The 20,173-nt window shown below is 39.7% G+C and overlaps 1 protein-coding gene across 1 annotated transcript in view; it reads left to right on the forward strand.

Moving 5' to 3' along the window:
• The first annotated feature begins 1,090 nt into the window (after positions 1-1,090).
• The window catches only part of LOC140191445 (neurexophilin-1), a 76,338-nt gene continuing 57,255 nt past the window's right edge, over positions 1,091-20,173 (forward strand). The window contains exon 1 of the mRNA XM_072248863.1: positions 1,091-1,218. Within this exon, the coding sequence (XP_072104964.1) occupies positions 1,159-1,218 (60 nt within the window). The 5' untranslated portion in view covers positions 1,091-1,158. The remainder of the gene's footprint in view (positions 1,219-20,173) is intronic.

Here is a 20,173-nt window from a genome sequence, read left to right on the forward strand (position 1 = left end):
CTGATAATCACTTGAAACCTCTGTTCATATTAAAGTGCCGCAAACTCTCCCGAATGCTTAAACTGAATTCATCAATTTAAATTGCGATTATAAAAACTATCTGCTCCAATCTGATTGACAGTCTGTGCTGTGGTAATATCATGGAGGTCAACGCGGACTGATTCAGTTAGATACGTAGAGTGGATTAGTTGGATTAGATTTGCTGTCATAAAGTGAGATCCTGCGATGGTTTCAATGATCAGTAAAAGGCAGCCATTGAAGGATACTCGAATCCCGAATTTAGAAAGAACTATGAGCTGGTTAGAAAAGCAGTATATGATGATTAAATGCTCAGACTGAACTCTGAAGTCTGACACGCGTGCCCGCTGCTCAGGGATGTGAACGCCCTTTTCCGAAAATGAACAGGAGATTTCAAACGAACCGCGCTGCTCACTCTCAGTCTTTAACACCTAACGTCAAACCCCTCAAGAAACTTTTGATGAATTGCGCTTTGAAATCTCCCACATCTTTTTTCTCAAATTTTCTACAGGAACAAATTATTTTAATAGATTCTATATTTAGACAGACCACTAACTTTCATGCAATCTTTCTCTGTGAATTGTCTTGACACCATTATGTGATCACGTGGAAAGTATATAAATTTGGCAACGTCTTGTAATTACGGAACAACTTTGAGTGGAATCGCCTCCTCCAGGTCTTGTACACTTGCTCCAGAGTGTTGAGAAGTAAAAACAAGAGTAAAACTATTGGTTTCGCAGGTCCCCAGCTGCCAGTTAAAGCGCCAATCAGGTGCTGAGATCATTGAGCGAGACACCTCGGGGATCCAGTGATGATCCAGCACGCTGTGTATGAGTTTGGCTGTAAAGGGAGAGATGGGACTTAGGCTGAATGTTAAAGGTGGGAGTACTGACTCGCAATTGGCTCTGTACATCTTCGCCTCGCAGGCAAGGTTCGGAGAAATTACTAGAGAGGAACAAACTCTGCCTCAGACCCACCTACTTTAAAGGGTCAAGTGCTTTGCCTGTGTGTTCTTGAAGCTGCGTGATGATGGAATGGATAATTCCCCGTCCGCCTGCGCCCACCTTGTCGTTTGTGTGCAATCTGGATACCAGGTACCACCTGTGAAAGAAGCCACAGCGGAAGAGGCAGCGAGTTGGAATGAAGATGCGAGCCCAGCACTGGTGCGTTGTCCTGCTCCTTCATCGCAGCCTGCACCTGGTAAGAGAGCCCAGAGTTACCGGTAGGTGGTGAAAACGCCGTCCGTTCCATCTGATCACCGGCGGCGAGCCGCCAACTTCTGCGGACGGTATCAGTGCAACCGCGCCGCGGTTTGTTCGACCCACCTATTTTCAACTGAACCAGATCGTGTCTGCTGCGATTTCCACACACACCAGACAAAAAGTTTAAAACAAATAGCTTTGAATGTTTGAAATCAGTGAATTCTTAGAATCAAACTCGAGTAGGTCGTGCCTGGAGTCGGGATTGCTCTGACTTTCCACAGCACTAAATCGATTCATTTCGATCTCTTGTGAGGGAGCGGGTTGAGAGGGATCCAGGCAGAGGTGTGAACCCTCCTAGTCGTTGAAACCCCTGCAGTGCGATCACTGGCAGTTTTTCTGGGTTTTGAGAGTTAAAGTTTCATTTGGGAGTTTCTGTATTGCAATTCGGATCGCAGTTCCGGGCTGCTGTACTAGACATGCGCCCATTGCCGAGACAGCGATGTTTGTAGCCATGCATTAGGAGGGGGATGGGGTTTAAGCGCGGCAGGTGGCTCTGGCTATGGGAAGTCGTGGTGCATCCTGTGGACCATTCCATGCTCACCCTCTCCTCCGATATACCAAGCTGGTGCGCTTTATTGACGCCCCGACCTGACTCACAAGCTGCTTGTGGTCTCGGGCAATGGGGTCCGATCCTTTGGAAGGGAACGGATGTCTCATTTGTCCTATTTAACCTGGCATCACTGGAATCACCAACTTCAGTCTGTACTAATGTTCTCCGTCAGTTTGGACCTCCGTGGTTGAAAGTTCACCTCTTTGTCCATCAGCCTGTGCCCTGTTGTGCTCCTTGACTGTTTGACAGCTCGGTTGTCTATCCGAAGGAGCAGCATAGTAAAAACTCTTAAGGGTTAAATCTTCAGGTTTCGGAGTTGACCGGGGACGAGGAACCCATGGACGGAGCGAGGTGGCGGTGTAGTGTTTTCATAAGCCTTTTCCCTCTGTATCTCCTTACCACATTACATTACCCCCACCCGAAAGCATCGGTTCCTTGGGGCGAACTCATTGGCCGATCATCAGTAGCCGATTCTTCACGTAGGAAGGTCCATCCTGAGCCAAAAGATGTTTGTAGCGTCACCGCACGTCTGGACATTTCAGATAGGATTTGGGTTACTACTGAGAATTCCTGGGGTGCCGTTTACAGACTAGCTGGATGTGAGTGATATAAAGAGCGTCCCTACATCGTAAAATATAGGCCATTAAGAGGAAAAGCACGAGCTATTTAATTCCAGCGCCTATTATTGCTTTAGTAAGCACTATAAATAATTTGGGATTAATTATAACCTACTTAATTCTATCTTAATTCAGGACTGGTTCTTTTTTTAAAACAACATTTGTGACATAATCGGATAAAGTGTCTGAATTGAGATATTGAGGTTGTAGTTACATTGTACTGGCTAAAATTTCAAACCAGAGCAAGAGGATTCCCCAGAGGATTCCTTAATTTTCTTGGTTTTGGCGAACCTCGTAATATCATCGTACTGATGATGATACTGGGCCACAATTGTTTTGTTTTACTATGGTGATAAAGTGGTGGTATATACATATTATGAGACTCTTGGTGTATATAGATACTTTCTGTAAGTATGTATCATAATATAGTTTCAGTATACTGTCAGTTTCAGTCTTTTCTTCCAACCACTTACCATCATATTATTATTATTAGCACGCATTATTTGGACAGTGAATCACCAGAGATGACAATAAAAATAGGTTGAATATTTTCATCCATATAGAGCAATTTGATTGCCTTTTCAGATTAAATTTTCCTGTCCATTTTAACTGGCAATGGGAGGTTATCTACGCACCTGGAATTCCCAAACCATTTTGTATTTACCAACTGAAATGGTAATGAGCAAAATCATTTCCGAGTGTCAGTTCTGAATGCCACACAAGTCAAGTGACATTTAAATCTTTGAATAATGTATTCCCCTTTACACCTTGCTGATGACAAATGTATTTCCATCAGCCACCTCAGTGATGATGGATCTCTTGAAATGAATTATTTGGCAGTATTTCAATCAGGGGTTCAATTAACATAAACCATAAAAGTGAAATAAATAAACCTTAAAAGTGAATTCTGAACTGGATTAACGTTATCCAAATCTGAAGATTAAATTGTTGCATTATATTTACACAGTTATCTTCTTTATTTGATGCTTTACATAGAAAAGAGTTTCACTGACTTTCTTAAGGTTTAGTCACAGTGACAATGAAGTCTGATTGATGTGAAATTCTTCTCAATTGTATATGAAGCCAAAAGCTGTTACAATGCAGGGTAAAATAGATCATTAGTTTCGTGAAATAAGCCTATGAATGGATCAGCATTATTAAAGGGTTATTTAGGCAGTTCAATTCAGAAAAGAACATTGGAACAGCAGTGGGCCGTTTAGTCCCTTGAAGGTTAATTGTATTGCATATTATTCAAACTATTTTGCTTCTTGTTCCCTTTATTTATTCTGTTCCAATTTTTTTTTGGAGTGACAGGGAAATCTTTATCTATTTCCAAAGTGACACGGTCTTGTGGCTAATAGAGTAGCTACCTCACAGTTACAGTCTTGGACCTGAATTATAGTACTGTCTTTGTGGGGTTTGCCAATCTAGCTCAGGAGAATCAACACCTCTGTAGGAATTAATACTTTTGAAACTCATGACTACATTGTGCAACATATTCCACTTCCTTGAAATAACAGTCGGAAGCAGACACAAGGATGACTTTATATTCATTGATAAACATGGATAAGTGGGCAATGTTTGAAATGATCTACCATTAGAATATTTCACAATTGAATGCCACAAAGCAACCTGAGCGAATTTACCATGCTGGGAATAAATTGCAGTATATCAAAGTTTTTTGACAAGTTCCTGCCATTCTGCTGTAGCCAGCTCTACAGCTAAAATTAGTTAACCAATATGGATCTTTCCATTGCTTGTCATTGTAGCAGGTAACTGGGGAAGCCTAAGAATCCTTCCTAAAAATGTATAATTCAGAACATTCCACTCAACTGAATTTATACTGTATATTTCTGAAACAAATATCAATCAGAACTGTAACCTAGATCCCACATTTATTTCAAATGTGGTTTTAATTCATAATTTTATGAACTGTTAAAATAAAAATAATTATTTTAATTTTCCCCAGCCTTTGTGTGTTTAGCTGGCTTTCAGAAAATAGTTTAATGTCTTCATTTCTCTTTAAATATGAATATACTTTCTGGGTTTTTTCTGTTATTGGCAAGGCTTGATGGCTGGAGCTTTTCTTTGTGAAAAAAATGCATCTGGGTTTACATCAAAAATTCTTTGGAAGTGTGTTTGAACATTTAGTGGAATCAATTTTGGGTGAGTAAAAGCTGAAATGTTTAAATAATCCGTTTTACATAAAGTTGATGTCAAAGTACAAATTTGGAGTTATTGTGATTCTGTGATCTTGTCCCCATTTTTATTAATTACTGTAGATAGTTTTAATAATTTTGCTGTTCCCCTTGCATTATTGTATTGGATATATGTGTTCTATGCAGAATCTCAATCAAAAGAGAAACTTGATTGGCTGAACAAAGTAAATAAAGCCACCACACAAGAAAAAACAAATAAAGGTGTATCTATTTAAAATTCATTTCTGTCAAACGTATGTATAATTTCAAGATCGTTTTATAGTCCAAGATTTTTTGACACTTTTCCACAGAAGTTGTTTACAGAAAAAAGATCATTGGAATTTTCAAATGTATTTTCCCCACTTTGTTTCAAACTGCATTTTTTTGGCCAATGATACTTACTAATTGAGATTTGATAATTAATCAGAGTTTGATATTCCCAATTAACTGTAAATAATAAGACATCCATTACAGTAATTATCTCCCACTACATCTGGATTAAGATGTTCTGAAGTCCTTTCCAGACATGATTGCAGAAAACTAATATATATGGTTCAGCAGTCTTTCAAATGAGTTCAATTGTTATAGCCTCTAGGTTGTAGGACAGCTGTTGGTTATTATGGGTATGATAACCCTTTCATATACAAAGAATTATAAATGTATTATTTGTACCACTATATAAAGGCAAACTGTACAGATTGAATTAGATGAGACTAATCATAACTGACATGTTCCATGTACCTACCCCCTTGCTGTGAAATAAAGACAGATTAATGGTTTGTATTGCAAAGAAATACAATGATTATATCCTGGATTATCCTATTTCATAGTTGGATGTTAGGCAATATGGGCATTAAATCTCTCACAGGATTGATCAAGACAGCAGAGCTTGAGCAAATGTCTAACATCTTAACAATGTAATGGCAATTGAAAAGATAGAAAGAAAAGTACCATCTGTGTGGATTTGAAGTGGTAAATTCAACTTCTCTGCAAAAGGGTGGATATTTTTGAAACAATGAAACAAGAAAATTTGGCTTTAAGTATGATTCAAGATGTGACAGTATGTGTTATGCGTTTTAAAAATGATTTTTCATAGAACAATGGCATGCATGTGAATTTAACTCTCTCCACACTTAGAAATATTCCAGATGATGTTTTGCCAAAGCCCATTGCAACTCCAGCAAGCAACACACACAATTTCCAGCATCTGCAGAATCTCTTTTGTTTATGATTTGTAACTCTACCAACACTTATTTACTCTTGCACTCCAACCTTCTTGCAAATTAAGGCCTACATTCCCTTGGACCTATGTTGTACCTGTAGTTTATTTCACGGCTTTCATGAAACAAGTTACTTACATTCCAAGTAATTCAATCTCTCACCATTTTCACAGAGCCCACAGGTGACCTTCAAGCACCCTTTTACAGTAAACTAATCTCCTTCACTCCCCAACCCTCCTATCCCCCACCAAATTCTAACATTCACTGATACTCCCAAATAACCTATCAACTTGCATGCCTTTGGTATATGGGAGGAAACCAGAGCACCCAGAGAAATCACATGTGGTCACAGGGAGAAATCACAACATTAGCAGTCAAGAATGAATCTGGGTTACTAGAACTGTGAGGCAACAACTCGGGAAGGGAGGGAAGGGAGGGAAGGGAAAGAGATCTTTATTTGACACATGTACATTGAAATATCGAAGCATACAGTGAAATACGTTGTTCTGCATCAAAGGCCTACACAGTCCAAGGATTGCTCTAGAGCAACCCGCAGTGTCACCCTGCTTCCAGCACTAAAATAGTATTCCCACAATTTACTAACCCTAAGCTATTTGTCTTTCGAATGTGGGAGGAAACCGGAGCACCCAGAGGAAACCCACACAATCATGGGGAGAGCGTACAAACTCCTTACAGACAGTGGTGAGAATTGATGATTGGTGGCACTGTAAAGTGATTGTGCTAACTGCTACACACACTAGCTTGCCACTATGCCAATAGTTGTGACTTCAGTTTGATTTGGGCAGACTTTTACGACAACATGGGGATTTAAATCTTGAGGATATTAGTTCAGCAGGGCTTTTCACCCTGGAAAAAATCCGAGTTCCTGGTATGGACCTTAAGCATGTGAGACTCTGGAATTGGACCCATGAGTCTCGTGCTCTGTGGAGAAACTGAGAAATTACAGCTAAACATATAAACCTCTAGCTGGTCAGTCCTGCATGAAAACTGTAAATAATCAACATCAGAGATGAAAAAAATGGTAATGTAAAATCTAACGACATTTTGAGCTCTTCAATATTTTGAGAGTTAACAAAAAAATTATCACGATACAATTTCTTCTCCCATCTACCTGGTTTTTGTACAGATTGTTATTACCTTCTTTAAACTAACTTATACATTGTCCCTCGATGGATCATAAATGCTGGACTTGCCAGTAATGCCCTTGTCCTTTATTTGAATATGAAGAAAAATAATTTGCCAACAGAGGAGGATGTGGGCAGGCTTTTCCAAGCCTGGGCTCCAACGAGCCACCAGGGACAAAGGAGAGTCAGATGAACAACATTCCCTCTGATTTTTTTTCCAACCATTGCTCTGAGCAGAACATTTTTACACGGCCTGAAAATAGTGTGGTACTTTAAATATTTTTGTAATATGCATACTATGAATATTCAGAATGAAAATTGAAAAATCACATATTTTTGATTTTATATGTTAATTGAAAGGTATAATGAATACAGCACAAAGAAAATCTTTCATCTTTCATAAACCTTTTCTCATCTGCCTTTATTACAAATCCATTGTCTATAAACATTGTCCAGATTAAACTTTGCATCCAGATGAAAGAAATCCTCATTAATCCTTACTCGATCATCCAAATGTTCCACTTTTCATCTGTTTCTGGATTTACATTTGATTGAATTCATCAGACTGAATCCATGTTGACAGTCAGCATTAGGAGCTTGAAATGTTCCAACAATGTCAACAAGAATTGACAGTTCTTCAAATTCTTCATTCCAAAGTATATAGTTCAACATATCAGTGAATGTTTTAATTGAGCTAGCCTTAACTTTCTGAGAAATGACAAATTTGAAATCACAATATTGCTCCAATAGTTTTGAGGCAACACTTTTGTTGTAGTTTGTAATAGTAGCTGATTTTTTTGTCACATTCGTACCACATTTTCTTTTCCATATTCAAAACTGGTTGCATCGTCTTTCATCCGGTTGTTTATTATCGATGAGCTACTGACTTCCATTCTGTGTTTATTGTTACAGTTTGTAACAGTGTGTAACTTGAAATAATGACAATATAAATATGTTGAATCTCTAAAATGTTTCAAAGTAAAGGTTGTGGCACATTTATTATTTAGAACATTTATAGATAATATTCATTAACACATTATTCATTACAAGATATTTCACAGTTATATTAACATGGACTTCAAAATTATATTGGCATAAATTCAAAATTATACTAACATTATATAAAAGAAAATACTAGCCGTGCGGCAACAAAGGGCATGTGCGTGGGAGCATATCAGTTACTGCGCAGTCGTGCACTTGTGCAGCTTAGAGGGAAGAGTGGAGATGAAGATGAGATTAGTACCATGTCACATCACGTACTGCACTGATTTTCTTCAAGCCATTGGCTAGAGTACTAATTTTCCTTACCAGGGATGAGAGTTTGGGGAACTCAGGGGCCTGGCTATGTTTAGTAATCAATCTATTAAACATATCTTGAACAAGAATGCTCAATACTTAAACAGGCCATTAGGTGGAGCTGCCCAACAGTAACAGAGAGCCTCTCCCGAATAAGAATAGCAGAATCCAGCATGGTCAATAGTGGTAGAACTGGAGTGGATAATAATAATATTCAGGTGAATAAACGGGTGCTGTTTATTTACCTGGGTTGTGTGGGGAAAAATGTCTTTCACAAAGTGAATACATGTGGCACTCTTTAAAAGGAATGCTGCAGATTTCATAAAATGTGTATAATATGTAATTCTTAAATTAGGGTAAGTTACATTGGAGGAGAAAGTTAATGTTCTGGCTGACTATTTTATTTGTCATATTGCTTTTACTTGCCATGGAAATAACATTAAAATATACATGTACACTCTCACTGCTGTGATAACAGGGATTACTGCTAATTAAATTAGTTACAGTTGATGAAGTGTGCTAATCATTAGTCAATAATAATTCATTTATTAATAATTCTGTGATGAAATGACATTGACAGTTATATTTCATTGTGGATTTTCCCACAGCTCTACTGAGTTGTATGAGGGAAATGTATTTGCTTGAGTTGTATCCAGATTAAAGTTAACACTAACACAGAAATGGTGCAGTTACTTAAAAAGACATAATTTTGTGATTCCAACCTTCAAATGCATCCATTAGTCATGCTGGACTATGAAGAAGTTGATTCTGTAGAGTAGAAGACAACACATTTAGCTTGAGGTGTTTGACCATCATGTTTGTATATCAATATAATGCATTGCACACTGAACTGAATAAAACAATGGCTGCAAACATACTTCGCACTATTTTTTTTCAAAAAGTAGCTCAATATTGGTGTCCATATATAATTGTGTTCGATATCTGGCTCTTACAAACCAAGTAATCCTATACCTGAATTATCTCTTAAGTGAACTATATATGGTTTTCATTCAATGCTCCTAAGTGTACTCCTAAATGCTTTCGTACCTGTAATTCTATATTTGAATCATTCTATGTATCTATTTCTATGTAAGAGCTGCATTGCATTTTTCTCTATGTGCTTTCCCATGGATTAGTGTATTGTTCGAGTGTGTGAGTGTGGTGGTGTGGAGAAAGCTGTTTCTAAATGATTTATCACAGAAACAAATATCAGGTGAGATTTGAAAATAAATGTGCACTTGACAAATGAGGCTCAGCTTCATCACGGAGAGTCAGTTCACACGGGTTGGGTGGTTAATGACCTGCAAACTCTCCATCTCCTTTCTAACATTGTTAGAGTTACATCGAGTGTTCCAAGTGATAATGGAAATCATGGTCAATTTCTGAAAAAATTACTTGGAAGGAATTTAGTAGGAATTCATACAATTTATAATAAGAATAAGTAAAGAGCTGCATCAATTATCATTGGTGGAGAGGGAGAGAGGGAGAGAGGGAGAGAGGGAGAGAGGGAGAGAGGGAGAGAGGGAGAGAGGGAGAGAGGGAGAGAGGGAGAGAGGGAGAGAGGGAGAGAGGGAGAGAGGGAGAGAGGGAGAGAGGGAGAGAGGGAGAGAGGGAGAGAGGGAGAGAGGGAGAGAGGGAGAGAGGGAGAGAGGGAGAGAGGGAGAGAGGGAGAGAGGGAGAGAGGGAGAGAGGCTCTGCAGTGTCTGTTCCTACCAAAATCAGCCTTCAGCCTTTTCTGTTCATTAAACTAACAGATAAAGGCTCACTCTCAGGGACATTTATCTTTTCAATCGCACAATTGTCAGGATAGTGGCAACACTTGAATGGAGGCCTAAAATGCATTAGATTTCACGTTGGGGAATTAAACCTCTATGAGTTCAGGGAGTGAAATCTCCTAGAAAGCAAGAACCAACCCCATCACATCGGACTCAGTTTGTAACCAGATGTCTCCAAGCTTGAATGCCAGAACTGCCTGACACGTGAGTATGTCAGCCACATCTTTGAAAATGTTGTTTAAATGTACAACTCATTAGGATTCCAGCCCTCAGTAGGTGCACAAGACTGCATAAGCACAGCTTTTTAAAGTTATTTTTACATTTTATTTGCATCCATTCACTTTTAATAATTTGCTGTTCCCCTGCCACTAAATGCTGTTCCTTCAAGTCCAGTTTACTTCCAGCCGTCTGTGACCAGCCAGCAGAAAAAAATGACTCAGTCCTGTTGCTGTACTGCTCTGCCCAGTACTACATTGCTGTGACTACAAATCAAGTTGATTTGAACTGCTGGTCACTTGGTCTAGATCAAATCTCTGTGAGGTGTAAGATGCTAACCTATGAAAAAGTGATTAATAGCTCACTGGAACATCAAATCACATAACGTCTTGATAAGAACCTTTTTTCTCCTATGACATAGCTTCACATGCATCTGCATTCCATTAGCATGTCGATGGGCCATTCTTCTTGTAAGATCCTGAATAATCTAACCATGCTTTGCAAAGCAACCAGATGAATTCTCTTCACACAAACACACACATCAGAAAGATGTACTCTCTCACATACAAATGTGCATATGGAGAAACACATACAGCTGTGCTTGGGACTCTATTTCTGTCTGTCTCTCTTGTACACAGTCACACTTAGATACAAACGCACCCACACTCAGACATATGCTTGCGCGTGTGCACCCACACATATGTGCACACTCACACCAACTTTCCATCATGGATCATGAGAGAGAAATGTATGGAAATGGATGATATTGGGTTGGAAATGAGATTCATTGATGACACTGGAGCTTATTACATTATTATAGCTGTTACTGCAGATAAAAACTCACATGTGGGATTCCCCCTGTAATCTGTTTTGAGTGCTTTCAGCTTATATCAAAAGTGCTGATGGAAGCTGGGATTGAACCTTCTTTCTTAACTGTTTAGGTCTAAACTTCAGCTGTTTAACTAAGGAGGCTATTTTAACAGCATCTGATTCCAAGGTTTATACATGAAATGAAGCATTGATCAGAATTAGACACAGAAGCCATTTTTAACCCCTGCTGTTTGGGATGCACAAATTGTTGCTCCCAACAAATCAGCTCAGATTAGTGATCCAACCTGGAACAGTCCAGACATGAATCATTCAATACTACAGATGGCTGAATATTCATGTACACAACCCATCCAAGAATTTATTATTATTTCTTTTAGCAGATTGTAAATAGCTGGTCAGATTAGGAGGAACAAAGCTTGAATAAAAGCATTAAATAATCACTTTCATTACATTGAAGCAAATAAACTACAAATATGCTTTAAAGTGACAGTAAGAGAAAAGGAACATGTACATAGAAATAGGAACAAGTGTGGGCCATAAGGTCTTATCTACTATTTAGTAATAGAACTAATCATCAAACTCAAATCCACCTTACTGCTCAGTTCCCTTGATTTTCTTTCTGTCCAAACATCTATAAATCTTTGTCTCTAATGCTCCCCAACTAAGAATCCACAGGGCAGAGAGTTTCAAGGAATCACAATCCATTTCACAGTAGAAGCTTCTATCTTAGTCTGAAATGATTTGCACCTTTACTTGAAGCAAAAATCCATTGGTTTAGAGTTTCCATCTATGAGAAGTAACCTCTTAATAACAAAGCTCTCGCTTTCTTTGCAGTAATGATATTTTTCAGTAGCAACAGTTGCTTGTTAATAACACATATTAGTTTTGAAGAGTAGGTAAATTAAGAGCCTTCCTTGTACTACCAGTGTAATCCTTATACATTACATAGTGAGAATTATCACTTGATTATTAACAGGTCACTTAAGTGAAGAGAATTAGCATTTATGAGAGAGCTTACCTCATAATTGCTCCCTTCTGTTTCCCTTCTATTTGGTTATTTAGCTTTCAAAACTCATTTTTAAAGCCTTGGCTAATGCCTTCAGTATTTATTTATTCCATGTGGTCTTAAAATGGGATAGCTGGGCTAATTGAATAATTCACAGGTGACTTGATTGAGAAATGCTATTTGCCCACAATTTCAATAAGCTTTTGAAATGTGGCAGCTAGAATAAAGAGTCCTAGAATGGATGAACAATGAATGAGACAGATCAATTGATGAGGAGCTGATGTGATAAATCAGAAGGGGAATGGAAGTTAGGAAGAAAAGACGTTTCTCAGATTTGAGATTCTGTGGAAGAATGTTTGAAAAGATACAATGTAATAGCTTTTGGAATTCAGAATTTCTGGGAATTTTTCCCCTTTATCCTGAGTAATGTTAAATAGATTAACAAATTGTGCCTGAGACGATCAGATGAAAGTACTCATTACACAGAAATCTGGGAATTGTCAAAGCATCTAAACCCACTGAAAAGAATGATGAGTAGTTAAACAACTGAATTTAAAGAGCTGTTCTGCAGACCTATGGTTTGAAATCCTACATGACCCCTTGTGACTTTACTTCCAAAGAGCTGAGCCTTGTTACAGAACACATGAAGCTAGACCACACTTTATAGCATCAACAATTTGCACAGACCCACAGATTCATCAGCTGCTTTCATTTAATTGTTGGGTGACATCTGGTCATTTCTGAATCCAGTGTTTGCTGATTGGCTGCTGTAACCCCAAGGTATTTGAGTTGATTTGAATACGAGGCCAGATGGCAATTATTAAAGGCAGACCATGTAGTTCTTCAGAAGCAGCTGGTTTGTGTGTTAAAGAAGACGAGGCAGCTGTTAACACCGGAAGGTGTTTACCTTGTGAATGGTTGTAAATCTACAAACAATTCAAGGAATCTAATGCCTGCTTAATCAACACCAGCAGACGTATATCAAAATTGTTAAGGAATAGTTTCATTTGGCATTGATATCCATAACATTTATTAGAATGTAGCAGCTATTTACTCAGTTGCCAGAATCAGCTAGTCACCACTTCAGAGACTGCACTGCAGTGTTCAAAGATTCACATATAATGGATACAGTTATGTACTGATCTAGTAAACTTGGTAGCTCGGGCATTGCTTTTCATCATCTGCAGCCCTACTTTACCTCCACCTATTACCTCTCAACCTGTCACTATTTCCACTCTTCCTTCCTCTATCTGCCTATCACCCTTCCTCAACTGAATCTACTTACCAGTTCTTGTTCCACCCCTTCCCCTCACCTCTTTATACTGGCTACCTCCCCCCTATCTTTCAGTGCAGACGCATCATCTTGACCTGAAATACTGACTGTCCAATTTCTTCTGCAGCTGCTGCCTGACCTACTGAGTTTCTCCAGTAGTTTGCTTTTGTCCTGCGAATTCCAGCATCTACAGGCTCCCGTGACTCCATTCTTTATCTCGTTCCACAGGTATTGCCTGAGCTGCTGAATGCTTTCAGAATTTTATGTTTTTATTGCAGTTGCTCTGGAATATAATTTCTGTTAAATTAATAAATCTGGAATGAAAGGTTAGTAGAATTAATTGTGACCATGAAACTGACAAGGGATGTGAAATCCTGTCCAGTTCAACCAGAAATACAAGCGACTCTGCAGATGTTGGAAATCCAGAGTAATATAGACACACTGATGGAGGAACTCCTAGATGCTCAAAGATTCCATAGATGTGGCCTGGCCTGCTGAGAACTTCCAGCATTGTGTGTGTGTTACTCTCATACAGTCATACTCTTTTGGGAAGGAAATTGCTGCCCTTGCTTTGGTGATAATCCCCATCTTATTTCTGGGTTCTACCTGTGGCCTCGATAGATGATTCCACAAGAATACCTTCTCTAAGGATGTTGTTATGTCCTCCCTTATCAGAAAGACAACACCCTATTCACTCTTACCTTTACCTCTGACACATCCAAAGCATCAGTTTCCTGGAACAATCCTGCTCTTCACTTAACCACATTTCTGTTATGACCACAATATCTCAGTCCCTAAAGTCAATCCACACCCTTAGATTGTCCACCCTACCTGCTCAGCCACATGCATTGAAATAGATGCATCTTAAAGCAGTGCTCTATCTATATTTTTATTGTAAACATGGCTATCCCCTGACTGCTAGGCTTACACTCTTCGGTTGCTGCACATACCCCTATCTTCTCACTGATTTTGCTGTCTTGAGTTCCACCCCACAGCAAACTAATTTAAGCCCTTCCTGGTGGTAAAAAGCAAATTTCCATGCTAGGGTATAGGTAGCCCTCTAGTTCAGCTGCCACTCATCTCTCTTGTGCAGGCTGCTGCAGCCCCAGAAGAGATCTCAGTGATCCAAGGATCTGAATCCCTGCAAGACCCTACCCCTTGCTCTACCAGTCTCATTTGTACCATTCAGTACAACAATATCTGGCTGTTTGCCCACCCCTTTGAAAATTTTCTGCAGCAGCCTGGAGATATCCTTGACTCTGATGCCTAGGAAGCAACACACCATCCTGGTCCCTGCTGTAGCCACAGAATCTCTTGTCTGTCCCCTCATAATCAAGTGTCCTATCACTCTGTTTGTCTGTACACTTTCCATCTAAGCCTTAAAGCCAGTCACAGTGCCAGATATTTGACTACTGCTGCTAGCCCCTGAAAGAACATTCCCTCAACAGTATACCAAAAAGAAACACCAGTTAGAGGTTCCTTAAGGTTATTACAGCCAGGGATGGTGTAAAGGATAAGCTCCCACTGCATATTAAATACTCCCAATAGCGTCCATCTCAAATAGCCTCTGATAACCAAGTCCAGCTCCTGGCCTTCATGTGTGGCTTAGCTACTAAGCTCTGCAGACCTGTTTCCACTGAAAGCAGAAGGGGCAAAGGTGGGTTTCTGATGCCTTAAAATCAGTCGCTTCAGGCAGATGGGGTTCGTCAGCCGTGGTTGGAAACTTATCTAGGAAAAGGAAAACTCTGATCTCAAACCTCTGCTTTGCAGCTATACCCACTCATGGGGAAGGGTTTGGGAGTAAACCCTGAGGGAAAAATCCAGAGCTGGAGTCCCTAAGGCAGTCCTATGTTGAGTTCAATGTTGACTGGCAACTCCTGCCACCTGTTAGTGCAACTGAATCAGTCTCTGCATGGAAAGGTGTGCTTGCTACACGGGCAACAGCTTGCTCTCCATATCATACTGCCCAGACTTGTATATCAGTGATCATAGACAGCTAAGAAATAATATCCATTGTCGACGCCAACCGACAGAGGGCCTCAGTTTCAGTTAGTGAAAGGAATGGCGACAGGGGAACCATGCACTGACTACCTACTCAATTTAATTCTCCTGGTGGTCACCATCTATCTGAAACCTGCACCTCAATAAAAGTCCCATCTATAAAGTCCTCAGCTTTCTGGATGATACTGAGTACTTCCAGATCCAGCTGCAGTTCCTTGATCTGGTCTGTCAGGAACTGCACCTGGCTAGACTTCCCATAGATGTCATGGTCTGGGAGACAGTGAGGTCCCCTGACTTCCCACATATTGCAGGTGCCCTAACTGCCATTTTGCCTACAGAGAATTAAGGACTAAGGATGAGGAACAAAAGAACCTTAACTGTTCTTACCTGTGTTTTCTCACTGAAGCCTTTTTAAAGAGTTGCTGTCACTCCCAGCATCTGAGCCACTTACTCCACCTCTTCACACCGAAACCTCTTAAGCCAAAGCCTCCCCACTCATACACCAGTCCACTGTCACAATGGCCACATTGTCTCTTAATCCCTCTCCCATCATGCAGAAGGTACAAAAGCCTGGAAGCACATACCACCAGGCTCAATGACAGCTTCTACTCTGCTGTTATAAGGCTATTAAATGGTTCTCAAGATGATCTCTTGCCCACACAATCTGCCTCATTATAACCTTGAGCCATATTTTCTACTTGCACTGCATTTTCTCTGTAGCTGTTACACTTTATTCTGCATTTTATTATCACTTTACCTTGTACTATCTCAATGCACTATGCAGTGATGTGATCTGTATGAAAAGTATGCAAGACAAGCTTGTCACTGTGCCTCGGTACATTTGAAAACAATAAAAAATTCCAATTCCAATATATTACAATGGTTAGGGGCCCTGATCATCATGAAGCTGGCCTTGTCTTTTCTTTCAGAACATTTAACTGAATTTAAATGATGAAATTAATTCATCCAATCCAGTAAATTCTACTCTCCCTCATGCCACATAACTGATGAACTGTGTTTCTGTCTCAGTTAACATCCTGCCTCACTAGTGTGCAATGATCCTCCCAACTTCCTTTGAAACTGCAGTCAGTATCTTTTGTCATGCATTCCAAGTTACATCCAAGTTACAAATTAAGTTTGATGCAATTCAGCTTCAGGATGTATGGTTCAAGACTACGGAAGTAACGAGGACACACTTAAATGACACTAACTTAGATATCAAGCATTCTAGAAGGATCCTGATAATACTTTAGAGAAAGTAAGAACAAGCAAGATTATTTCTAAATTAGAGAGTTGAAAATGGTATGGCAAATAGAAAATGAAGTGACAAAAGTAGGAAATGTCCATGTTACAAAGGGAATTATTGTCCTGTGAGTTTGTTAATTGATGATTTGTTGAGTTTGATAAGACCTTTAAAGGAATAAAGTCAGGTGTATCAGTATTACAGTGGAGTAAAGGGAATTACAGAGGCATGAGAGAGGAATTGGTCAGAATTGATTGGAAAAGACACTGGTAGGGATGACGGCAGAATAGCAATGGCTGGAATTTCTGGAAGAAATTCCGAAGGCACAGAATATATACATCCCACAGAGGAAGAAGTATTCTAAAGGCAAGATGACACAACCATGGCTAACAAGGGAAGTCAAAGCCAATATGAAAAACAAAGAGAGAGCATATAATAGAGCAGAAATTAATCTGAAGTTGGAGAATTGGGAATCTTTTAAAAACCGTCAGAAGGCAACTAAAAAGTCATTAAAAATGTAAAGATGGAATACAAAAGTAAGCTAGCCAATAATATTAAAGAGGATACCAAAAATTTCTTCAGATATATAAAATGTAAAAGACAGGCGAGAGTAGATATTGGACCACTGGAAAATGATGCTGGAGAGGTAGGAATTGGGGACAAGGAAAGGCGGATGAACTGAATTATTTTGCATCAGTCTTCACTGTGGAAGACACTAGCAGTATGGTGGAAGTTCCAGGTGTCAGAGGTCATGAAATGTGAAAAATTACTATTACTAGGGAGAAGGTTCATGGGAAATTGAAAGGCCTGAAGGTAGATAAGTCATCTGGACCAGATGGTGTACACCCCAAGGTTCTGAAAGAGGTAGCTGCAGAGATTGTGGAGGCATCAGTAATTATCTTTCCAGAATCACTAGATTCAGGAATAGTTCAGGAACACTGGAAAATTGTAGATGTCACTCCACTCTTCAAGAAGGAAGCAAAAGAAAGGAAATTACAGGCCAGTTAGTCTGCTGTCAGTGGTTGGGAGGATGTTTGGAGTCAAGTAGAGGGGCAGCCTTTTAGAATGATGAGGAGGAATCTCCTTAGCCAGAGAGTTGTGAATCTGTGGAATTCGTTGCCAAGGCAGCTGTGGAGGCCAAGTCTCCTTTATATTTAAGGCAGAGGTTAATAGGTTCTTGATTAGTCAGGGCATGAAGGAATACAGGGTGAAGGCAGGAGATTGGGGCTGAGAGCGAAATGGATCAGCCATGAGGAAATGTTGGGGCAGACTCAATGGGCCAAATGTCCTAATTCTGCTCCTATGTCTTATGGTCTATGGTCTTAAAGAAAATGCAGTAAAACTCTATTAATTTGGCATGTCTGGGACCTCGGGGCTACAGAGTTCTCAGACAAAGTTTTCAGGTTATTGAATGCTATTCCTATTCATGCCTAATACAATTTAATTTTTTGAAATGTTTCACGGCACAACAAAATACATTTTCCAGTGAATTGATAAGCAGACAACAGGGTCCTGGTGAGTTGCGAGGGAATGTTGGAGCAGGAGCAGTTGTGTGCACAAGTTGTGGGCCCTGTGTGTTTAAAGGGAGCTTGGGAAACATTACCCAGCAAGGAAAGTAGCTTTTTAGACTTTGACTGTAATATTAAGAACTTTCTTTTGTAGATGAGTTTTGAACCAATTTGGGAGACTTCAGGTAGAAGACCTTAGGGCAGGAAGAAAAAAATCATAAGTTCCGATGACCTCATTGGGAGTCCTGATGAAGGGTCTGTGCAGAAATGTCGACAGTTTATTCCCCTCCACAGATGCTGCCTGACTTGGTGAGTTCCTCCAGTATTTTGTGTGTGTGACTGTTAGGCAAAAATTAAGAAACAGTTTCACACAAAGAGTGTTAGCAATGTGGAATGCACTTTTACAGGCTGTTAGTTAAATCTGAGGTTTCAAGACTTTTGTAAATTTGACTCTTCCAAATTTTTGTCAGGAATTTTAAGGGATTGCATGCCTAAAAAGCTGGTTAGAATTCACACACTGACTAGGAATGATTTTATTGAAAGCAGAACAAATTCAAGGAGCTAAATGGCCTTCTCATGTTGCCATGCTTCTGTGATTCCATACAAAACTCAAACCGTTGGTTATGCATAGAGGAAGTTCCAGGAGTAGTCCCTGGTTGTTCGTGCTAAACACTAATGACAGTCATGACTACATAGACTGTATATTCCACACACAAACTTTAGTCCTGTTGCCTTCAGCAGTCACCATCAAAAAACATTTTGGGCACAAGTGACTGAAGCAGAATTTTTGAAATCTCATTCACCTGATACTGAAGTCAAATCTTTGAGGATAATTGAACTTAATAAGAATGTACTGAGAGATTAAAAAATTATACTAATAAATGATCACAGAAAGTGAAAGGCTGGTGAATTCAATGGATTTCAGACGATGTATTGTTATGAAAATGAAAAGGGAATGATTCCCAGAAATGAAACATGGCGAACAAAATACTTGGATGGTGAAGACTTAAGACTTGTATTTTTTGGATTTCTCCAGCTATTCTTCCTCTTGTTTAAAGTCTCAGAACTTAACATAATTGCACAGTAACTACAAAATTTGTGCACAAATTAATATGGAACATTAGTACTATACTTCAGAAGTGCTTTATTGGTTAAAAACTGGTTTGTCTTTTCAACATTCAAAGTTCAAATTAAGTTTTACCTTCAAAGTACATATATGTCAGCAGATTCATTTTCCTGTCGGCATACTCAGAGTGAAGAAAACAACAAACTTCGCAAATGCAAATATAAATAAATAGGAATAAATAAGGAGAACATGAGATAATGAGATAAAGAGCCCTTAAGCAACACACATCAAAGTTGCTAGTGAACGCAGCAGGCCAGGCAGCATCTCTAGGAAGAGGTACAGTCGACGTTTCAGGCCGAAACCCTTTGTCAAGATTAACTGAAGGAAGAGTTAGTAAGAGATTTGAAAGTGGGAGGGGGAGGGGAGATCCAAAATGATAGAAGAAGACAGGAGGGGGAGGGATGGAGCCAAGAGCTGAACAGGTGATTGGCAAAGGGGATATGAGAGAATCATGGGACAGGAGGTCCAGGGAGAAAGACAAGGGGGGGGAACCCAGAGGATGGGCAAGGGGTATAGTCAGATGGACAGAGGGAGAAAAAGGAGAGTGCGAGAAAGAATGTGTGTATAAAAATAAATAACGGATGGGGTACGAGGGGGAGGTGGGGCATTAGCGGAAGTTAGAGAAGTTAATGTTCATGCCATCAGGTTGGAGGCTACCCAGACGGAATATAAGGTGTTGTTCCTCCAACCTGAGTGTGGCTTCATCTTTACAGTAGAGGAGGCCGTGGATTGACATGTCAGAATGGGAATGGGATGTGGAATTAAAATGTGTGGCCACTGGGAGATCCTGCTTTCTCTGGCGGACAGAGCGTAGGTGTTCAGCAAAGTGGTCTCCCAGTCTGCGTCGGGTCTCACCAATATATAGAAGGCCACATCGGGAGCACCGGA

Source organism: Mobula birostris, chromosome X (assembly GCF_030028105.1).
Source record: "Mobula birostris isolate sMobBir1 chromosome X, sMobBir1.hap1, whole genome shotgun sequence".
Lineage (NCBI taxonomy): Eukaryota > Metazoa > Chordata > Chondrichthyes > Myliobatiformes > Myliobatidae > Mobula > Mobula birostris.